This window comes from Coturnix japonica, chromosome 5 (genome assembly GCF_001577835.2).
Source record: "Coturnix japonica isolate 7356 chromosome 5, Coturnix japonica 2.1, whole genome shotgun sequence".
Classification (NCBI taxonomy): domain Eukaryota; kingdom Metazoa; phylum Chordata; class Aves; order Galliformes; family Phasianidae; genus Coturnix; species Coturnix japonica.
In genome coordinates, this window is record NC_029520.1 from 3,751,387 (window position 1) to 3,775,716 (window position 24,330).

The 24,330-nt window shown below is 39.1% G+C and overlaps 1 protein-coding gene across 1 annotated transcript in view; it reads right to left on the minus strand.

The window, feature by feature from the left end:
* Positions 1–24,330, minus strand: part of SPON1 (spondin 1) — a 163,565-nt gene that overhangs the window by 129,296 nt on the left and 9,939 nt on the right. The window contains 1 exon segment of the mRNA XM_015863517.2: positions 65–198. Within this exon segment, the coding sequence (XP_015719003.2) occupies positions 65–198 (134 nt within the window).

A 24,330-nucleotide genomic window follows, 5' to 3' on the forward strand; every position in this document is an offset into this window, starting at 1 on the left:
AATAAATCTCAGATTAACTGAATATTACTGGAATGCTAAGTTTAATACATATAAAAACACTTACTTGAGAATGACACAGCCCGTACCGGTAGGAGGAGCTGTCCAGAACACCTGGATGCGTGTCCTCCTTCTAGGTGTGCTCTCAGTAACCGCAACTGGACAATTGCTCATGAACTGTGTCTCTTCTTCATCTATGATCTAAGGAATTACAAAGAAAAAAAATATATAAGACTTACAGAGCCACTGTCTCTGAAATACACACACATTCTGTCAGCTCCTGTTTTCTTTCAGTGAAATTATTTAGAACGCTCTGCATAGCGCTCTTCTGTAAATTGATTCAAAACATGCACATAACTCACTACAATGAAGAAAGAAAAATTGGCTACAGGTGAATTTTTCAGCTTTAAGTGAAAAGATGGCGATCCTTTCCGAGCAAGGCTGCAGCTAACCTTATATGTAGATCCTCACTGCTGGAGTTCCATGTAAATGTTAATGAACTGAAAATATTTAAAGATGAATCCTTTCCAGCTTTTCTTTTATTAGTAGCAATATTGTAGCAACTGGTTAGGACAGATGGAACAGAAAGGAAAAAGAAGGGTTTTCAGTTTGTTTATTTTCATTTTAAACTAACCTTTGTTCAAGCAGTATCGCTTCCAGGTATAAAAACTATCCAGAACAGCACAGATAATATGCGAAACATATCGATCTATAATTCAGAGATCGCTACTTAATCCAACCTGCACACGTTTTTACTTTTACAATTGATTGCTCTTCAACAGAAAGATTTAAGTGCTGTAAGTTAACAGAAAACCAGAGAGGCTGTAATGGAACTGGTCTTATTCCAAGGATTTTACTCAAAGGTGTCTGTGACAAAATAGCTTTCTCACTACATATGTTCTTCCTGGACTGTACTTTAAGCCTTCTGTTCATCAGATCTCAAAATTCATCAGAAGCTGCTAAGTTTTATCCGGACACAGGCAATGTGGTGTGATATTGCAAAAATGCTCTTCACAATTACTCTGTGGCCCACCGCCATTGGTGAAGCAAAAATTCCCACAACACTGGGTCAAGATTCAGGCAATGAATTATAAACCTCATCTTTAAAGGAGCTTTTCCAGAATTCTTGAACTAATAACACACACTTTTGCCAAATAACATTGAAAAAATAACCTTACTGCTGTAAATATAGATATTTTGACACAAAATACTCATTTACATAATGAAAAAAAAGACAATATATATAGTCTGATCAGATTTGCTTCAGCAGGCAGGCATCCGTATCATTTCACTCAATCACACAGTCAGAATTCCCAAACTTTTATAGCAGAGCCAAATATAATTCTGGCTTTCCATGACAAAAGAGAGAGACGCTGACCCAAGGAGTTAATCTAAACTCTATTTAGCCAAATCAATAGGATAATGGTTAATGAGTTTTAAATGTAAAGCCATTAATATTCTCCAACTTTTTTCATGCTTCAGAGAATCTCTGTAAACACAGCATGTGAAGCTGCACTAGGATTGTAATCAATGTGAAGTACTGGGAAGCATGGGACTTAGTATACGCTTAAACTAGCACTACATCATTTTCTGTTTCTACTTAAGTAGTTCAATGCTTGTAACTCAAGTACTAGAAAATCCCTAACTTACAGTTCTGCCTTGGTCATCAACAGTATTTACACTGCCTGCCTTACACCTGCAACAGTAAAACAGAGAAATAGTACTGTTCAGTTATTTCTTAGAAAGGTTATCTCATTAAGTCATTGTCACAGTAAGTGACTTATTCGTATCTCACAGTGAAAATTAAAAATTCTGTGGAATCAAGATCACATGATTTTAAACCACAGTAAGTCCTTATAGATATCAGTAAATACAACTGACGAGATAGAAGTCATTTAATGAGCCTTTCACTTATGTTACTTTTACAGCTAAAGTGTAACTCTTGCCTGAAAAACACTTCATGTTTCTCAATGGTCAGTGTTTCTGCAGAAGCTCAACTGAAATTGATCTGTGTTCTCAAAGCATAGAGTTGCTATTTTCAGCTAATGAGGATTCAGCTGATTTTATACCCCTAGACATAGTTCTTCCAGCAGTCATCACAGCAGACCCATTTATGATACATTGAAGTGTAAGGTAAATTCTTGACTACAGGAGAGTCAACCTTACTTTTTATGCACAACACTGAATGGAATCACAAGGAAAAGTGAAAACCAACCAACCAACCAACAACAAATGCAGTTTAAAAAAATCTCATAGCTAATGCATAAGGGAGAAGCCGTGAGCAACTGTGAATAGCTGTTACATGTAGAATTTCTGGCCACTGCAAAAAAAGCAAACTCAAGATACATGGCTGAATTTTAGTCATTAGTTTGGAGTACATCCATACACATTTCTAGCAGCAACAAACAAAATCAAAAATACAGATGTATTTTGTATTTCTCTAGCCCACCAATTATTTCTTTTTTCAGGGAATACAGATGAACAAAATAAAACAAAACAAAATTTCTGACTGCATCTTAAAACACAGTCCAGGAAGAAGAGGAAGTAGTTATACCTAAAGGCTACATCACGATTTCCTGCATCAGTAACTATTAAAGCAAGAATACTTATGTAATAAGTGTCTGTTGGGATAAACCTGAACAGGAAACAATAAAGTCGTGGAAAAAAGAGTTAGAGGAGAAAATAAAAAATGAAAAAAAAAACAAAAAACAAAAAAACCAACCCCAAAACAAAACAAAACAAAACCAACAAAAAAACCAACAAAAACAAACAGACCGAAGCTTCCTTAATTAAGCTTCTGAAGTTGTCAGAATACAGTAAAAAGCTCCTACATTAGATAGAAAAACTCAAATGTGAGTTGATCTGTGAGGTTTAAAAAAAAATAATGTTTTAACATATTTTTGAAAACACAGAAAAATTCCCCATTTTCTAGGAACATAGGATAAAGATTAACCCATCTCAAAAGTATTTCTTAAACACACGCATTTTTCCATGTCTATGGAGGTTTGATTTTCTGTGAGTTCTGAGGTGCAATGCAGAAAGTGTTCACCACTTATACAACAGGATTCCAAATGATACAATATTTTACAGTAGTGGATGATTTTATTGCTCTCACATAACGCGGGAATGCAAAGCTATCCTGGCAGACTTCATGGGGAAAAAAAACAAAAAAGATACGTACTCTTTGAAAATAATACAATCCTGATTTTTCTTCTGGAATCAAGTCAGACCACATAGGCATGAGGGGAAAAATTGGCAGGAAAAACCACTCAGATTAAATGTAGCATTTGCAAAATGATAGCTTGCTAAACTCTAGGTTATGTGTAATGGGAAGCCTCACATTTTCAGAAACGGACCAGTAAAAAACCTAAAAACTAAAATGAACACTTGGCATAAGAATCCACAGCATCAAACGAGGGGTATCTAAGTGACAAATTCTTTTCAATCCATGAATGCAATAATACTAAGTCTTCACATTCTATTTGCTGAGTGTTTTCTCGTTGTTGGGAACTTTTATTAATGACTTTAATCTTATTTGAACAGTTTATTCCCTCGGAGAAACCAATATAAATCCTGATTGGAGTCTTGGAGTTAACCTGGATTCAAATGACTGTCACAGAGAGTAGAATTTGGCTGAACTTGTGTAAATCTACAAACGTGGAAGTAAAGATATTAAGAGGGAGAATTTGCCAGCTCTAAGTTCAACCTTGCATTCTTTTCATATTCCAAACATTGAAGCATTTGAGGAGCACTGGGTGTTCCTGAAAAGCAGGACTGGATGAATACTTAGCTGTTAAACAGACGAGTGGCTTTCTTTTCTCAGAATTAGAACATTTCTTGCTGGGTGACAGACCTTGCTATTTGTTTCTCATTCCCACAAACAGTTAGTCAAATAAGCTAATCCCAGTAGTAATACTTTCTATAGTTAAATTCACTGTAAAAAATACACATGCGTATTAAAAGAAAAACTCAAAATGCTTGCAAAACAAGTTACATACAACTTGCAAAAAAAGTTACATACAACACAAAGAAAGGAATTAATACTGAGCACAAAGGAGATGAAGTTACATAAATCCTCCACTGGCTTGCGTCCACTATTTAAACCACTGGCCAAGATCTTCAACACCATTCCTTGTTTTATGGACACATCATCACTTTCCACCCACTGAAACATCTGTGCTCTACTGGAGCAACAAAATATAGAGTATATATATTGTATATATATATATATATATACAATTTTACAAGGAAGTCTGATGCTAGATCTATGCTGGATGATCAAAAGGATAGACAGAATAGTAAAAGAATCCTGTCTGAGAATCTTATTAAGCTGTTTCATAATTATTCACTATCGCAGACCTTGTCTTTGTCATACTATATTCCATATTGTTCTTCTTTCTAAACAAACCTACGAGCTATATCACACCTACTGCAGACCCTAGGGTATATTCCAAGGTGCAATTCATAGAGGAGGAGGAAGAAATCAGTTAACTGTGTCAAGAACATGAAACATCATGAAACGAATGCAAACTTCTACACTAAGCAGCATTACCTGCCTCGGAGACTGCCCACAGAAAGTCTGACAACTATATAAAGTTTGATAACAATTCCTTCTTCACTTAATTCAATATGTATGAAAAAAAGAACGTCTATATTGACAGAGATAAGCAATTATCAGATATGAAGTGTTGGGTTTGAACGATTCCCAGTCATCTTCATGTTGTAACATGTAGAATCCTAAGCCTTACGCTGAAGGTATTAGCATGTCAACTGAAAATGGCCAATCAAGGAAATGCTACAGAAGAAACTCAAGATACACGAACTTGGGTTATTTTGAACTGAGAAATGGCCATCTAAGCAGTCACAAAGAGCAGACTCAACGTTCACAAATGAAGGACTAAACTTTTAAGTTTTGTTTCCATGAGTTTTGCACCTTAACTGGAACATCAGCACTTATATGAAAAAATTTGGATGACCTGTTTTCAGCTACTTTGATTATCAGACTACATTACTAGTATTTTTGACAGACAACACAGCTTTTCCCAGATAATATCTTACTATTATAATCCCTAACAGAGAAATTCTATTAGGCATGGAAAGCTATCATTATTCTCATGGCTCTAAGTCTCATTTTCTTCTGCCTATAGCTTCAAAAAGAAGCTATTTTGATGAAGAAATTTCCTCTCATTTCATTTATGAAAAGCTCTTAGCAAACACTAAGATCCAGCAGGGAAAGAGCAAAATCTTTTTGAATAATATTGCTTTATGAAATCCCTTCAAAGATCCCAGCTTCTTAATGCTGCCAACTCTATCCAACAACCCTCATCAGAAAGGAAGAATTATTTTGAAGACTGAATTCGCTTTTCTCACCTTGGCATGCAAAGGCTCAGAGCATGCCAGGTGACTGCTGCTCTGCTGCGAGCAGCTGAGCAGCTGCAGTGCAGGGCTTCACACCAGCACACTGGGCAAGGAGACTTCCCACAGCATTGGGTACAAAAGCTGTGAGCCGCGTTGTGCCTTGCTTGACAAATGTCATGCGTTGGGTTCAGCCTATACGGCTTCTTTAACAGCTTTTGAAATGTTGTATTAGGATTCTGGGTACAACAAGAAGATTTTATTTTTAAGGAAACAGGACTTTTGGCTTATCTTGATGTACAATTTAGTCAAGTTAGACAAAAATCTATAGTAAATTCACTGTGGTACAGGCTATTCTTAACAGCTCAGACACACTACCTGGTGCAGCTTTTTTCCCATTACATTCAGGCAGTAGCTAGAAAACATACCTTGCTTTTCAATGAAATCAGAGTTCATTTATAGTCTAAACATAGGTTGCATCTGCAAGCATGAAATGAGCACAGAAAAAAGGGTAAATTTTACAAAAACTTAGATAAATGAAAATGAAGAAATACTACTTTTGGGACTCAGTTCCAAGGATTAGGAAGTAGAAACATGCTACCACAGCCTTAAGACAGAATAATAACAAAGATGATGGGGATGCCAAGCAGGCTGTACCATATCCATTCCACATGGGCAGGGGCCAGTAATAGCCTGCACTAACCTGTAACCAGAGCAGCCCTTGAGCTGCTGCTCCCTTTGCCTAAGCCAAGACTGACCCAAGCAGCAGCATTACAATGCCAACACGCTCATCTCAGAGATGACTAAACACAAACTTCAACAAAGATAAAAGCAGCATTTGTTGGGCAATGCTTTAATGTAGATGCTTTTATGCATCTTTCATGTTTCTGTCATCAAACTATCTCCATATGAACATTAGTTATTTGGCAAAAGCATAACCATTGTTTCAGTCAGGTAAGAAATTTTGACAGGAAAAAATAGCTTTTGATACGTGGTAGCTCTTTTGATCCATATCTTAAGAGCTCTCACTTTATGAGAAATGTTCTTTACTGAAAGAGATGTTTTCAAGTCAACCTAATGAACAATCAAGGAGCTGACTTTCCAGATGAGTAGAAGTCACTGGGAGGTCGTGCAAGGAAAAGAGATGCTTTCACAGACTCATAAAATCAAGTGAGATAAAATGAAACATGGTAACATGGATAAAGCAGCCCACTGCAATTTAGGAGATGCAAGTTTCTTTGCAAAGTAACCTCTCTCAAATCACTTCACTGTAGTCTGTTTCCTAACTGTGTAATGGAGATACAGACATACAGCTCCTTTTTCAAAACAATATGTGAAATGCTCTGTAAAAACATACTTAACCTTAGCAGCTTGTCATACCCCCAAAATCGGCCTCAGACTTCACAAGCACAAGTTATTTGGAAGAGATTAAACACGAGACTCAGGTCTTCAGCCTGCACTGTGCTGTGCCAATAGCTCAAATGAGATAGAACACAGGCTTAGAGAATCAACTAGGGATTCACGTCAGGTGAATCCAGGGAAGCTGAAATGCTGGGGTGGTCCAGTGTAACACCATTTTTGTCTCACTTCCAAAAGAGGAACAGCCAAATTCAGCCACAGATCTCCCAGCTGCATGCACCGATGCCCATAGAAGCCAGGAAGCTGAACAAAACCAGACCTGGCAGAGCTCCATTTTGACAATCACATCTTTTACACAGGATGCCCTGTCAGCATAGAAGGGATTGTAGCACAGTTACTTTTAAAATGGAAGTTCAAGTACTGCTAAGAATAAGTATCTTGTTTTGCCAAATTCCTTTATATTTCCACTGTGATGTGCACTGGGTTGAGATGGAAAACCTTATTTACCTTGCAAAAGCTGAAAGACATTCTAGTTGAGCACACTCTGGGACCAGCATTTAAGAACTCCACTTAGGAGAGACACAGATTCACATACCCATTCTCAATTTAGCAGTTTGCTGTCGGTGTGAACTTTGGCAGCAGTAACCTGCAGCCGCTCTGATCTGCTATGCCTCACATATGTGCTCACTGAACCAAGGGAAAAAACTGGCTCTGTAGTCAGGTGATGAAAGCACTATGTGTTTCCACATCGCTGCTATTTCAAGGACTCTCTCTTCAAGTTGTAAAACTAGTCTCCTCAATAGGCCAGCTGTGAAGTATTTAAGTATTTTTACATAGCAAACAGGAAAAGACTATGAGGAATCAATCCTTATGCACTGTGTTGCTGAGCGTTCCTTATGGCCTCTTCCATACCCTGGTGGAACTCCAGTCCTAAGACTCAGACACCTGAACTTTGTCTCTCCATCTGGATTGAAAGCTTTTTGTCACTTGTGGCCAACCCCCTGCTCTTACTCATAATTATGTCTCAGATGAAAAAATTCTCACCCAAAACAACTATGAAAATCAATACAACTCATTAAAAGGGTCAATATCCTGGTGGTGCAAGGTTGAAGTGTTCCTTCAAAAAACTGCAAGTCCAGGATCTAAGAGTTCTTAAACATTCAATTAAAACCAATTCATATGACCCTCACAAACAAATGACCTTGTTTGAAAAAGTACAAAATGCTGGATGTTGTTTGGCACAGGCCAAGCTTTCCTGTGCCAAAGGACTTTATGTGACGTCTTGAACTCAGGTCCATCAGTAATCTTACCACATGTCTATGTCAAGAGACTGCATTTAAGCAAGCACAAGCACATTAGCCACGTCACACTGCTGCATATATGGTGTTGCACAAAAGAGTCATAAAAAACTTTCAGCAAAGAGAAGACTAGATGGTGTCTGGTTGACACAGTGGGCTACTTAAGCACAGAAAGGCACATACACATGAAGATGCATTAAAATTACATTTTATCTCCCTACAGTTTCCGAATCCCTTTCTTAAACATGAGGAATGCAAATAACTGAAAATCTGAAATTCTGTGGTCTCTGACAAGTGAAAGAAAACATGATTTAGTCCTAAATCCACCATTCATCTACTCATTTTTGGAAAGCTTAAGAAAAGACAAGAAAATCTGAATCTCTTGTTGGAGGAGGAAAACATGTACTGGTTATCATCACCTGCTAATTCCCACATTTCAGCAGTTTGGTAAACGCTGGCATTCAGTAATGATGCCAAGGGTGTAACTCTCTCCTACGAAATGAATTACATGAGGAATCTTGTGATAAGATTATCATTCATGTACTGTTGCCACCATTGTGTAATATCAATATCTTTAGCACAGTAATGGGCTAAGCACAAGCAGTGGGAGTGCCAGGGAAATATTTACTGTGGACTCACACAGAAGACATGGATGGACTTTATCTTCTGCTCACACAGGCACTTCTCATTTCCATTTCTGTGGCAACGAAGCCCAGGTTCACTGCCAACTCAATTCATGACTATTACTCAGGAACTTGTCCTTTCCTTCAGTACACCATCTCAGATAAGAACACAGTTGCATGTCCAACTGATCCAAAGCAAAGGAATGGTAAATTCAAGAAGACACGCAAAGCACCAGGTAAAGAGAATCACAGAGCTGCTAGTTAAACCACACGCATAGCATGAACATTGAAGCCAGCTCTCTCTGTCCCAGTACTCCCTGCAGAGTGGTGATAACAGCCTTTCTTCCTCCTCGGCCTCTCCATCTTGCATTTGTCAGCACATGAATTGCCAGGTTAAGGAACCTTTACTCGCTACGACGAAGTGCAACACAGGCTTAAACCTAGATTGAGTTTCCTTTCTAATACAGAGAATGACACTTCTCTACAGTATGACACAATACTGGCTAGTGAAGTAAAGAGGAAGCACCTCTTCTGCTGCTAGGTGCATCAGAACTGATGAAAGTCATTTGAAAAACATAAAAAAGAGTAAGTCTGCACATTTCTGTGGATCAGCATCTCTCAGTTGCTTACTCTGTTCAGGCTTTTCATTTATCCACCGTTTTAGAAAGTATTACACCACTCAGCATTAAGAATTTACTGCCAAGAATAGCTACCTCACTTGGAGCTCCTCATTTAACTTAAGAAGGGATTTAAGGATTACAGAAAATACATATTTTTAATAGCATTATTGTCCTGCTTGCTGCTGGAGCTTTGAAGCATCAGCAGGTCTGGCACACATGCTATTCATGCCCTTCTTGAATGATTTTGTGCTAAAATATACAACCCAACCCAGTTCAAGTATATTCCACACAAATTCCCTCAGCCTTCAGATGGCTGCATACAGAACACCATCTATTTCAGAGAGTTAATCCACTGCTAAAACCACATTTAGAGCAGAAATGCTGTTGATCTGGAACCACAGGCTTTAATGCAGATAAGCTCCTCATAAGAGCTCACAAAGCTTTTGCACAGTAACTTACAACAGCTACTAGGTTGGGAACACTGCTCAGACAGAAGAGCTGCAGAAACTCAATGGAGAACCGGGTGGCAGCACTAACAACAGTTGTGAGCAATTCCAAAGTCACCTTGCTCTTTGCGCACACCTGAGTGTGTGCGTGCACCTTGGGCAGTCAGAAAGAAAAGAAAGAGGGCCTGGGTTTTTATTTCTGATGTGCCAATGAACTATCACAGCACAGATTCCCTCCTTGCTTAAAAGGGATCACAAAAAATACAAGCTATTCATGGAACACATTTCCCTGTCTGCTTCTGTGCCCTAAGTTTTCTGTAAAGCCTATTTTCACATCACCTCGGGTACCTGTCAGAAAAGGTAAGCCTGCTTGCTGAGAGTTTAGAGGAAATCAAAAGCTTCTGCTTTTTCCCTTCCAGTGAGAGGATTCTGCTTCAGAAAGGCACAGTGCACACAGTCAGCACTGAAGCCAAACCTTGGCACAACAGGGAGTACGGCATGCAGGCTTCAGCTCTCTTCTCAAGAAGCTGGTAGGCACTCTTTAAACTCTGCCTGCAGTCCACATGGGTTAAGTGCTGTGCCTGAAACGTCACAGCGCCAAATGTTAGAAGTGGATCTGTGTGGAACCGTGGTTTCGACACCCTGCCTGACACAAAATGCTCAGAAAGGGAACATGACAATGACAATAGTAGTGGCAGGGGGAACAAAACGTATTTTTGTTATCAATGCAGGAATTGATTCTGAAAAACAAATTAACAGAGTAATACAGAATTTTAGAAAAGACATAAAATCCTTCATAGCTTTCAAAACTGAAGCTAAGAACTGCAGCAACAGAAACTGAGCTGTATCAAATGATGTGTGTGTATAGATGAACACTACACAGGGGCTGGCAACCCTTGCAAAATTTAACAAAAGACATTACATTGTGGTTCTTGCTTTCACATTAATTCCAAGCAGGGTACAGTGGTGAAACTGTGGTTTGTTCAGTGCATCTCTTAAGTTGCTAAACCTGGCACAGCAACACTGCAGTAACGAGGCCTCCTCCTACCAAGAATGCTGAAGAAGTTTAATGCCAGAAGTTTAGATTAGAGGAAAACAGGGGTGACATCTCATGCTGATATTGCTGTCTAATGTTAAAAAGTCACAAAACATACACACAGTGTAAGCAGCTCCAACTTTACAGAGTCACGTTAGTACCTAAAATAGTACTCCTCCACTCACAGATGTGCACAGTGGCTCTGCGGATACACCAGTTCCATTCTACATCAAGAAATACACTGAATTAAATGTTTGCTTAGTTGTACTTCTGTATTAACACATGAACTACGAATCTTGGCAAGTACTTCAAGCAGATCATTTTTTTAAAACCAAATTATTACAGTCAGATTTTGACAGATCTCATTCTGAGAAGTGTTTGTGCATTTCCAAGACAAATCACACAGATGCCAGCAAATTCCTCCAAGTACAAGATTATGCTAGCAGGCCCAAGGTGATCAGTGCATGCCTGACACCAGGCCCTCTGACGGGCTGGCAGAGCAACATGAGGAAGCTGGAAGAAGAAGCCAAGCACCACCTGCCCACAGCTCCCGACACAACACTACCAGGCTGCATAGAAAACAATTCAGGAGTTACAGAAGAGCTAAAACTACAGGCAGATTTCAGAGCAAATCTATATATACTCAAACATTAGATTAAGTCTGCACCTCCCAGTGTTTCAGTATGTTTTGAAATACAGGCTTTCTTTATGTATGCCAATGTCATGGACGGAAACGGAATTAGTAATGTGTAGTGTGATGACAGCACACATGCAGATGACCAGAATGTAACAGCTTGGAGAATATACCCTATGAGAAGTGACTAAAGAAACTGGGGCTGTTTAGTCGGGGGAAGAAGAGGCTGAAAGGAAATGTTATTGCTCTCTTCCAGTATCTGAAAGGTGACTGCAAGTATTGGTCTCTTCTCACTGATGAAAGGGGAAATGGCCTCAAGTTGTGCCAGGGGAGGTTTAGGTTGGATATCAGGAGAATCTTCTTTACAGAAAGGGTTATTAAGCACTGGAATAGGCTCCCCAAGCAGGTGTTTGAGTCACCATCCCTGGAAGTGTTTAAAAGCTGTTTGGATGTGGTGCTCAGGGACAGGATTCAGCAGAGGGTTGTTAGAGTTAGGGTAGTACAGTTAGGTTGTGGTTGGACTCGATTTTGAAGGTCTTTTCCAATCTGAGTAACTTTATGATTCATTAAGAAACTTGAAAATCCGTTTCCAAATCAACTTGCCAGATAATCAGGATCTGCAACACAAAACTGAAGATCTCAAGCATCAACAATATCCTTAGCACTATTCCATCACTGTAAAACTGTACATGTGGCACTTGGGGACACACTTGATCTGTTACAGGTTCCAATCACGAGCAAAACTTCTCTCAGTCACATGACTTCAAAAACATCTGGAAGGATGTATAAAGCAAGAAATGCAACAGAAAGCACAGTACCAAATACACTGGGGGTAGATAATATCGTCTTCTCTAAAAACTGATGAAGCACTGGTATGCAAGAATATAAACAGCTGTCCCTTTCCTCTTGATTTCTATATAAGAACCTCAAAGCAGATAACTGAGATGGGATTTTTTTTTAATTACATATATAAATTTACATCTGAGAACAGAACGTACCCAGAATCAAATAATCTGAACAGAAGTGACACAAGTAGTCCAACCTACCTCTGCAAACGTTTGCCAAATGTGAACGGCATGGAAGCACTAGCAATAATGTAGACTGCAGAAACTAAATATGGCTCAGCTTAGGAGAATCTCACTGCATCTCTCATACCTAAAGCTGAGTTTTGGTGATACACACAATCCCAGTGTTCGTGAAGGACCAGTCACACCACTGTTTACTCTGAGACTGTATTGGATAGTTTCAATGTTACTTTGAACGATTCTCTATACATTTCTTCTACATCTTCATACAAACTGACCTTCCAGCTTTTTGGCAACTACTTCAGGAAACAATCCTGTGAGGCACACCACTCAGAAACAACTTTAACAGCGAGGTGTGACAAAACACTGACTCAAAAGGATGGCAAACAACTTCTAATGGCCATATATGAAGTAAAAAATTAAGCTGCAGAAGACAGAGACACTCAAAAGATGGTTAATCTCCAAAATATGAACCATGTATTAATGTTAAAATTTAAATACATAAGGAGATTATTACTTCTAGGAAATATATATTTTTAATACTCTATAACTCTATAGATATATAGCTCATATTACACTGACCTCAGCAGACATTATACAGTTTACTGGTTCAGAATACATGCTAATGGTATTTTAGATTCTGTACTAGCAACAGGAAGAACTAAAACATAACATGCATCCAAATGTATTTATTGGTTTAAATCACAGGCATCCAACCATTTGACTTGCCTGGGCCACGATGAACAAAGAGGAATTGGCTTGGACCACATATGAATGTACAATACAGATAAAGTATACATGTAATAAAATGTATTCTTATGTTCAATGCTTTATTTAAAGAGAAAAAAGAAAAAAAAAAAAAAAAAAAAGGTAGGCAACAAAAACATAAAACAAGCTGGCCAGACACAGTACAGCTTAAGCACTGGAGCCCAGAGTGCTAAGAGAGCATCTGAAGAAGGTTTTGTCATTCAGATCATGTATTAGGAAGGACTTGCTTATCTTTCAAACTACATACCAGGACAACTGGTTTAGGACCCCCCCCCCAATCAAATAGGCAGCATTAGGCTGTGGTTTTCTCTTTTAAAATCCCCAGGTTATATTTTACACTCATGGGAGAAATGTTCTGCATTCTTACAAACAGTTGTTGAGTTTTATGCACGGACAGTATTTAGACACAAGAAAACTGTCTAAACATTCTTGACTCAGGAAACAAATACTATGTAAAGAGCAGGAATCCCTAAGTTTAATCATGGTTAAAGCCTGATTTGTTATCTTGATTAAGTTGCCTGACAGTTTCATTTTCTGTAATGCAGTTATGATAAATTCTCATTCTATGAAAATACTTGTGGAATTTAATTTACAGAAAACCATCAAAATCTTCAGCAGAAAGGTAGTATCAAAGCACATTTCAAAGCCATATTACATCCATACTGTTAAATACAAAACTGGTAGCACCAACAAATGAAATCTCTAGGACCAGATTCAGGAAGTTTAATCAGAATAAAAGTTTGGGAATAGCATCTCTAAAGCCACAGAAGAGTTTCTATTAATAGTCAACACCTTAATAAAACTCAGTTCAGCATTTTATCCCAATTTCTTATATTTTCCACATTTTTATTTACCCAGCATTCCTTCCCATGTTTATGTCATTCTGGCTTATTTTGATCAGGCATAAACAATTTCTTGTACATGGATATGTATTTGAAAATATTAAAGAAATGGTCAAGAAATGGTCAGAAAAGATCTTTCACATCGGCTGCATTGAGTTTGTTGTTCCCCCAAAGAAAGGCCAAATCTCTTTCATACTCGGTAGCTAGAGGGAAATGGGTTTAGAAACCTAAGAACATTTGGTGAGGTACACTCCGTTCTTTTTGTGGAAGCTGGCAGTTGCATAACATCTGCACCGCATACAAAGCTGGCGGGTTATTATGTTGACTTAATACATTTTACAACTGATACAATTAGACTAGCTGATGAGCATCAGGTGAGCTAAAAGAAAAAAATATGGATAAATATACATATAATTCTGAGGAGATGGTATACAGGCTCTTTTCACCCTTAACACAAATCCTATCCTATCTGACCCCTGAGAAAAGTGTTCTGAATTATTGTTTGGAACACTCAATGTTTGAAACGGAGGTTATTACATAATCTCACTGTCTAAATATATCATAACCCAATTCTAATTCACATACATACTTTGGATAACCTTTGTGGATTAGAAACTAGGTTACTGAAAGAATCTCAAAGGAAGCAAAGAAATTTTGCACAGCCAAAAAGAATACGAGTCTTATTTGCGCAGCAAATGGAGAAAATATTTCCATTTATCTTAATAATGCCAGGATTTATCCCAACACGTGGACAGATATTCTTAACAGGCAGGATTAGTGTGGGGTGGGATCCTATCTTTGGGTTCTTGCTTTATTCCTGCGTCTAGGGTTCCCACAATATCATGTACGGAGAGACCAGAGCAAAGAGACCACCTGTAAGAGGCAATCTGCTGCCTTAGCAACCATTTAAAATGCAGCTTCCAGAGAGCATTCTTCTATCAATTATATAAAGTAGGTAGGTAATTTTCATAAGAAAGTGACCTATTGCACAGAACAGGCCACAGTATAAAGTATTTCTCCATTTGCAGCATTTGTTTGCTACTTTATGTCCTTTTTCTGTTTCTCCTCTTTAAAAGCAATAGGTCAGCTTAAGTAGTTTGGAGACAGACTAAACCAAGCACCATCAGGTATAATTAAGTCTCCTATACAAGCGGAGTCAGCTTTACTCATAGGATTGGAATTAAAAAGACTAAATGAGCTCCTGGAGAACAAAACCTCGATGGGCGCCTGACCAATCACAAACACTGGCAATGCCCTAAGTAACCTGTCTTTCACCGGTGACTGTAGCAAAATATATAATCATTAAAATTATAGAACAGTAAGTACTAACCCTACTTCTTACGCACTCATTCTTTTAAATGTTTCTTTTGAAAAGAAATGCAGGTCCAAATGAGCTATGCCCACCCACAAGGACAAAAAAGAGGCAAGAGCAACAACAGTGCCTCAATTCACACAGATGAGAATAATTGGAGCCCAGCTCAATCAGTGAAGTAAACAGAAGCAGAATGAAGGCTTTTCCATTTACACCTACAGCCTACAAATTAGTAAGAAGTCTGCTAAGATGAGCTTGCCAGAGATTGCATAATAACCTTACCCACAGTGACAATGCAGGGAACGGGGGACAAAATGGTAGCTCTATACCAGCAGGGAATTTCCCTTTCTAATTACTGAGCACTATGAAAAGCACTCTCAAGAACTAAACACTGGCTTTTGTGAAAGTGGATCAGAAGTTTCTTTGCTATTCTTGATTTATTTTCATATGAAAATTAACTTTTAATAGACTTGGTTTAACAATAAAAAGTAGCTACATGGAAAAATACAAAGTGTTGTCCAGCAAATATTTGCCAAAATAAATAAATTCCTGGATAGAAGGTCCATCAGGTTGCCAGTAATACTGGCTTCTTGAAATATTTTGCACACATAGGTACTCAATTATCTATTCAAATTGAAATCATAGAATGGCCTGGGCTGAAGAGGACCACAATGCACTTGGCCTTACTGAACCTCATTAGGTTTTCATGGTCCCACTTGTCCAGTCTCTCTGGGTCCCTCTGGATAGTTTCCCTTCCTTCCAATGAATTGACTGCACCGCTCAGCTTGGTATCATCTGCAGACCTGCTGAAGGTGCACTCAATGGCACTGTGTGTCACTGATGAAAATGCTGAAGAGCACTGGTCCCAAGACTGACCCCTGAGGGACACTGCTCGTGACCAGCCTCTACCCTGACACAAAACCATTGATTACAACCCTTTGGCTGCATCCAGCCAGCCAGTTCCTAATCCATCGTACAGTCCATCTTTCATATCCATACCTCTCCAATTTAGAGAGAATGTAGTGGTGAGGGCCATGTCAAAGGCTTTGCAAAAGTCCAGTTTGATGACATCCATCGCCCTTCACCTGTCCACCAAAGCCAACAGTGGTTAATCAAAAGTACTTATCAAAAGTACTTAAGTGAGTAAACTCTGCTTTTCTCTACTTGCAGCATATATTCATACACCAACACCTCACATTGCCATGAGAAAAGCAAAGGGGAAGACACGATTTCAGCTTCTCTTGCTCATCAGCTGAAAAGGACAATGGAGAGCAGAGGAGAAAGAGGGGCACATTTGGAGATAATTATTATTTAAAACAAACAAACAAAAACTACAGTAGCCATCTGTGAGAAATGTAATTACAAGCAATTCTTCAGTCCCCTTTCAGTGATTGATGGTATGTACAGTTACACTGTGGGTGACTCCCAGCAATAGGCCTCTCCACAAGCACAATTACTTGGAATAGTCAAAAATCACATCAGAAAGCAGAACTGCCTAACTACAGCATCAGGTTAGGCATCATTTTTAGCTGTAGCCCTCACTTTGTAGTGGCTGCATACTAAGTCAAGCTCCTGCAAGTCAGTCCCAAAATCAGCTGGGATGGAAATACTCAAACACCTTGAGAATCTGCCTAACTCAGCAGTAAGACCATATCTACAAGCGCCTGTGCCTGTCTCCCAGTAGAAGGCAAGAGCTCTCCCTTATGTTAAGAAATAGCTCAGAACTAAAGGAGCAAGACAATGAATGAGAGAGTCAGCACTGTCTCCTGCCTAGACCAAAAGCTACATCTCCTGGCTTCATTTGCTGATCAAGATGACACTCTTGCGTAGAAACAGAAGCAATTCTGTCAGAGAACAACTAAGCAGATGAGAAATCAGCAATAAAAGCATGGCTCTTCTCAAAGCAGGGATGACAGCAGTCATGTATTCCCCACAGAATGAGATGCAGGGGGTAGGCTGGGAGCAGTGTGAACAGAAAGGATGCCAGAAAGCAGACAACTGAGCATACGTCTCAGTGGGACAGTACCTCTGGAAGCCTTTCAGAAATCAGTCAGGTAGAGGATGAGTACTGAGAACCTCTCTAGCAGTACCTGGCCTTAATGGAAAGAAATACCTTTCAGGTGATCATTAGCAAAGTTTGAGGGGACATAAAACACTTGGAGAGAATCAGGATGAGAGGTGACAGACTGGGAGAAATCGTAATGGGAGAACTCGGTCCATTTGTCCAGAGGTGTTCTTCCATATAAGTACTTTTGATCGCTGACATCTTTAACATTCCAGTCTTCACAGACCAGAGAGAAAAAAGGTCACTTCACTCTGAAGCAGTCGAGCATTGTGCTGGCAAAAGACTGGATGAGGAGCACCTACAGTTCCGCAACAGTGGATCTGGGAGAAAAAGTGGTGTTATATGGCTTTTTGGTCTCAGTTTCCAAACAGTCTAAACACATGCAAGGAAAGGCGACATCATAAAGGTGCATTCCAGCCTTAAAGCTTTTAAAGAAAAGAAGCCAAAGAAAATGAATCATCCTAATCAGAAATGTCTGCAGAGTCTCTTAAGTAAATACTAGCATGGAAGCAAGATGTTCAATGCGTTTAAAATGAAAAGGTAAGATTCAGAAAAAAATCTACAAGTCCTTGCCTATGATTCCAAGGATATCTGTGTAAATATGTGTTCATGACTGCACAAAGAGAAATAACAAAACACATCTATGAAGTTATATTAGGACAAAGCACTGAAAAACAGACATGGTGAATGAATCAAAATATATGGTCAGTTCTCTAAACAGATTTTGCATCACTGTGGCTGTTAGACAAAACAGCAATGTTGTCCATAACCACCTGGATCTTATATCCTGTGGTACATGAAGAGGCATTCAGGGACACAGTCTACACCACTGATGCAGAGTAAATACACTGTGATCAGATGACTAATGATCCTGGGTTGTTAGGTCATGAGAAAGAGCTATCACAAATAGAGAAAATAATCAATTACAACTGTTCAGGACAGCAATGGAAGTTGAAATAGTATCCCTCTGCAAACAGTGAGAGACTCCTACCAACATCAGAAAGGGAACAGTTGCAAATGAGGAAAACTAACTGTCAGGGTAGATTGCTTCTAGGTCTGAGAAGGGCACACATACAGGCTGGAATAATGAAAGCTAAATATATTGTCACTTTGGTAACATAAAATTACCTCCTGAATTCACAAAGCAATTCTCAAGACAAATGGCACAGCAAAATAAATGCAGTCTGGCAGCAATGAATTCAGCAGACGGGTGTGATGAGAACTGACTTTCCTCACAACTATGAAGCCTGGAGAACTGAAGATGTCCAATATTGTCATAAGAGCAGCTGAAGGATTTTCTCTCTAGCAGCCATTAATGAACCAGTCCAGTAGGCAAATACCTAAACTTAAAAATGTCATTGCAATTCACCTCTCTGAAGGCACTCAAAACCATTAAGGGGAAAAAAAAGTTCCAAACAAACAATGACCACCATTTCAATTTAACTGGTTGACTTTCTACTGGTGTTATGTGCTCCTTCCTCAAAAATACACAAGTCTGAATGTAGGATTTTCTTTAAGTAGTGGAAAAGTCCATATAGCCTGGAGAAACACTGAAGTTGAGCCTCAGACTCTACCATCATTTTCACCTCCACCCCTTCTACACATCCCAGAGGACCTCACAGTCAGAGAGGGAAATAATCACAGAAGTGATGCTGGCTCTCTCACTGCCTGGCAGCAGATGTGGGTGTGCTTCCAAGCCGTGCACCTTCAATTTCAAAGTAGGCTTCTTGGTCTTCAGAAAACTCTCTCTTATTTTACTTGATTTATTAGCCTCAGTTTCAATTAGATTGTATTATATTGTGTTATCTTGCATTCCGGTATCATATTTAGTAAAATAAATTTTCCTCCTTAGATAGTTGCCGCTGCTGTTTGTCTCCTTGAGCCCAGCTCCCATCTCCCTTCCCCTTTTCCCTTCCCATTTTTTGGGGTCGGGGGGCCCATGGGCCTACTGCCCCCTGTCATGGACATAAGTTGATCTAGATAACTCCGTGACACAGGAATACCTGTAACCTGATGTCATGTGTAAGTGCCATAAACAGGCATTTGCTCTAAGGTCATGCTCATTGAAACTGTCACACTGAAGGTCTTCTGACTCTGGAGAATGGTAAATAGGTCAGCGCTAATTTATAGTGCATTTAAAGAAGGATAAAAGCTGAGAAGGTAACAGTAGTGATACAGCTCAGAACCACAAAGAACCTGAAGTAATTGGTGAGAGCCCTAGCTTAAGTTCTAATAATATTAAGCTGTAATAATAATGAGACCAAAAGGGAAATCTAGGGAGGAATGCCTGATGGTAACATTAGGAGTGAAGAAAGAGATGCTCAGCAAAAGTTTCAATGAAGCCAAAGCCTATGTACAGGTAGGATAAATATCATGGTTTATAGCTCTACATAAAGCTTTTGCCATAGAATTAAGTGCTTCTGGTGCACACGAGTTGCTATCTAAAGAAAGACCGGCACTGGAATAATGATCTACTAGGTAGAAAGTAATACTTAACACACATTCCTTTAAAGTCACTGAGTTGGTTACATTCTTTTCAGCAATGCTTAGAGGAGAAGAATATAAAATTTCCACTGACTGACAAAAGAGAACCCCGCTCCCAGAACTGGACCTTGGCTCTGAATGGAATAACTGCAAATGCAAACCTGGGTCACAGAATCACAGAATCACAGAATTACCCGGGTTGGAAGGGACCTCAAGGATCATGTAGTTCCAACCCCCTGCCTGGCAGGGCCACCAAACATACACATTTACTAGATCAGGTTGCCCAGGGCCCCGTCCAACCTGGTCTTGAACACCTCCAAGGACGGGGCATCCACAACCTCCCTGGGCAGCCTGTTCCAGGGCCTAACCACTCTTCTAGTAAAGAACTTTCCCCTAACATCCAACCTAAATCTTCCCTCTTTTAACTTAAAACCATTTCCCCATGTCCTGCTATTATCAGCCCTTAAGTCTGGAAGCCAGATCTGCACTGAGAACTCCTGCAAGGAGCTACATGACCCCAAGAGGCCCAGAAGGTCCCTCCCAATGACAACGCGCATGAAGAGCAGGCTGGAGCCTGTAAGGTAGAGCGCAGTGCTTCCAGTGCTATTTACTCTCTACACATCTTCCCACATAAACTAGAGCTGCCAAGTTCAATCGTCTGATGAGTCCATTCAGGGAACCTTTGGGAACCAGAAGGTTTAGAGCTAATCCAAGGGACAGAATAATCAAGTTATTCTTTTTACAAGAGTTTTAGGCAAGGAACTCTTACTGTGATGCAGTCTGGCACTGCAGAAGTAGACTGAGTACAAGTGGCAGACTGCAAGGCAGGGCAGAAGTTAGACCTGAGACAACATACTTCTGATAAGCCTTGGATCTGAAAAAGAGTCTGGAGTTTTAGCTGACATATCTCAAGATGCACGTTTCCTGATTTTGGTTTAGGGCTGTTTTGTTTCCTGGGGAGAAGGTAGGGGTGGGTTTTTGGTGTGTGTTTTTCTTGAAAGCACAACTCGAAACATCAACAAATGGAATATTGATTCAGGCACAGCCCTTTGCTAAAAAAAAATACAAGCTCTTACTGTGATAATCACCATTTGAAGTCGCTTTCAAGGAAGAGCACTACCTCACCAAGCAAAAAGTAAAAATGAGACAACAAAAAGATGAAAACAGAATAAGAATAAATTAAACAAGGAGAGAATGACACGTCTAGAAGCAGATTATCCTTTCCACGGCCAAAGGGACAGGAAGAGGGCAAGAAAAGGGGGGAAAGAAAAAAAAAAAAAAAAGAAACCAAAGGCAAATAAATCAGAAGCAATAATTTAAGGATTTAAAAGTGATAGTAGAGATTCAGCAAAATATCCCTTGTGAAAAACAGTCCAGTATAGTTAAAAATGAGCTGTTTGAGGGGAAATCAGACAGTGCCTTCCATCAGCATGAGCAAGCCCTTCCAAAGGCAGGCAGGATTGGGAAGAGGTCTTCTGGTTTTCAAAATTAAGACAGGAATACTTCACAATATTTAGGCATACATTATATATGAATTCATTGATAATACCCTTAACTCAGATCGATTTCATATGCCTACATGGAAGAACGTATACCTCTCACTACAGACTGCATGCAACTGTTCTGTATGTGCTGGCACCTGGGTAGTGCTGTTAGTGCTATCATCTGTTCATAACTCCAGTTATTGCAATGTATTGCTACAAATAAGAGTACCTGCATCCAGGCGAGTCTTGAAAACCTCCAGGGATGGAGATCACACCATCTATAAGCAATCTGTGATACTGCCTGCCTATCAGCACTGAGAAAAGGTTTTTCTTGATATCAAGTCCTATCCTGCCTTGTTTCAGCTTGTACCTGTTGTCTCTTATTCTCCCAGAACCCAAGGTGGAAGAGTTCATATAAATCCCAGCAAGCTTTCAGCAGAAAGTCTCTTTTTCTATTAAGCAATAAACCAGTAAGCTACAGGAAAACATTCAGAGTTGACATAAGCAAGTTGTCAACAAAAGAAGTTCAGTATTTTTCCTCTTAATAAATGTTAGCTAGTACTTCAAGCATCCACTGTAGTCAAACATAATATTTACAGCCTTCTTATGTTTTCTGGTTTTGGCTGTGCCTTTGTATGGCTTCAGTAATCAATTCTAAATGACATGGCAACTACGCATTCAATGATTTGAAGAAACTCCTGTGGTATAACAAGCTGGTATATAGTACAAGCCAAAAAATGGCAGATTGAACATGAAAATACCTCATTTAAACACAAGCTCAAACAAGAAGGAACAAAATAAAAGTAAATGAAGGGTCAAAAAACAAAACAAACAAAAAAAAAAAAACCAACTCAAATTAGAACCTAATTTGCTTTTTCTAAAGCGTCATCAGCAGCAAATAATATAACTACCACAGAACTGTTTCCTTCCGAAAGTTCCCAGCACTCATCACTCTTGTTTCATACAATATTCTTTTACTGTCTGAAGCAATCCAGCTTTTAACCAAAACCTTGCCAGTAAGTGCTTCGGGTCTACTTCTTCCAGTGTACTGGAGATTTTGGTATGTAATCTTATTCCAAGCGTTTGTTCGCATTTTCCAGCGCTTGTGGCAGATACATTTCATGTTTTAAGCTCAAGTTTAATCATTGAGTATCACAACATGGAAGTCAGGGAGCTCTAAAAAACACGTTAAAGTTTTCCACCAAGGATAATCAATTCCATCCTACACACAATGGCAATCAAAGCCTATTTTACCATTGAATTTGCCTAGAATAACATGCACAATGATTCTTGTACAATAATTCCAAGGCAAGACTGGATTTAGCAGAAATCCAGGAATACTCTGGCAAATACAAAAGACCAGGAGGCTTAAATATGACATTTAATTTTACACATTCAAAATTCAACCCTCCCATCTCAGTCTCCAAATCATATACCTGGTATACCCCAGTTCTCTCATCTTTAACACCTCTGTAATAGCATCAGATCATGAATTGACTGTAAACAGCTGTTTCACACTGATTTATCTCCTACTGATGACAGAACTACTGATCAAGACTTCAGAAAGAGAATTTTCATGTAGGGGTTTGGATGCAACTGCATGCACACACACACCCTTTTGGGGAGCGGGGTGGTACAGCGTCTGTCTCTCTGGAAAGCCAGCGCGCACAGCTTTGTATTCCTCTCTGATAAATGTAAGCTAGGTACACACGTTGCAGTGATGTAATTACTAGGTTTAAAGGTGCAGGGAAATAGAGTCCATCCTTTTCTTACCTCCTTTTACTTCATCTGTCACTTGAGGACTAAATTTCCTACCTGTAAATTCTCAACCCTTCTCCACGAAAACCTCAAAGAGTTTAAAATTTTAACTAGAGGGGAACATTATGTTTTCATTGAGTGCTATGAGGAAGCTTGACCGAGAAAATTAAGCTACACAATTTCACTATGAACTGGAAATCAACATCACAATTGGCAAACCACTGGATGATTATTTCACATCAAATCAGAATAAACATGTATTATTTCTATATGTCCATAGGCAGCATGATGACTGACTCTGGTCCAGCAAGAAGATGCTGGGAAAGTGAAGGTACAGATGCAAACAGGAGCAAAACACTAGGCAAGTCCTGAACAAAACTACATTCTTCCATCCATTGCAGAATAAGCCATTTACTTGTTGCCTGATACAGTCATAAATGGAAATAAGATTTTTTTAAAAAGAAAGGTAATTAAAAGCTTGATAAATAACAGCAGTCATTTTCTAAAATATAAACTAACTTACAATATACACACAAGATATATCTTGACATGTGCCTAAAAGCCTTTTAAGACTACTCTTGTCAAAATGCAGTATATTGCCTGCTTAAAAAGATGCACGAGTCCTATAAAATGTAGGAACACAACAACCAAGGGCTTGCTTTTCTAAGAGCTTCATAAAAATACCTTCTAAGCTGAAAGCTTCGGTAAACCCATCAGTCAGCAAAACAGCATCAAAAGAAATGATCTCCATTCAGCAAACAAAGGCAATGTTTAGGGCAGCTCCAGAATAACCAAAGAGAAGGATGACTTAGGACAAAAGACCACTAGGAGCCTTACTCATCTACTACTCCAAGTTTCTTCCTTACAAGTTTTCTGCTTTAGCAGACATACCTAATTATTCTAAACATCACTTTTTATGTTTTTTTTTTAAGAAAACCTTGTTTTTGCTCCTGTTCTTACATTGGTTTTACCACTACTGGGTGGTAAACTTAAGTGACCTAAACTAAGAACTTCTTGACCCACTCTAAAGCAAATAAAGTGAAACCCACTTGTTTTCTTAGCAGAGTAAAGGACAGCATCAGATACCCTACTCTGATGAAACATTCAGTAGTAAAGTATCACAAAAACAGCACACATAGCATAAGAATCTATAGGCTGATTCGGCCAAAACAAGACAGGGAAATGTCTAGTTTGAGTCTGTATAACTCAGTTTATCCCCACGCA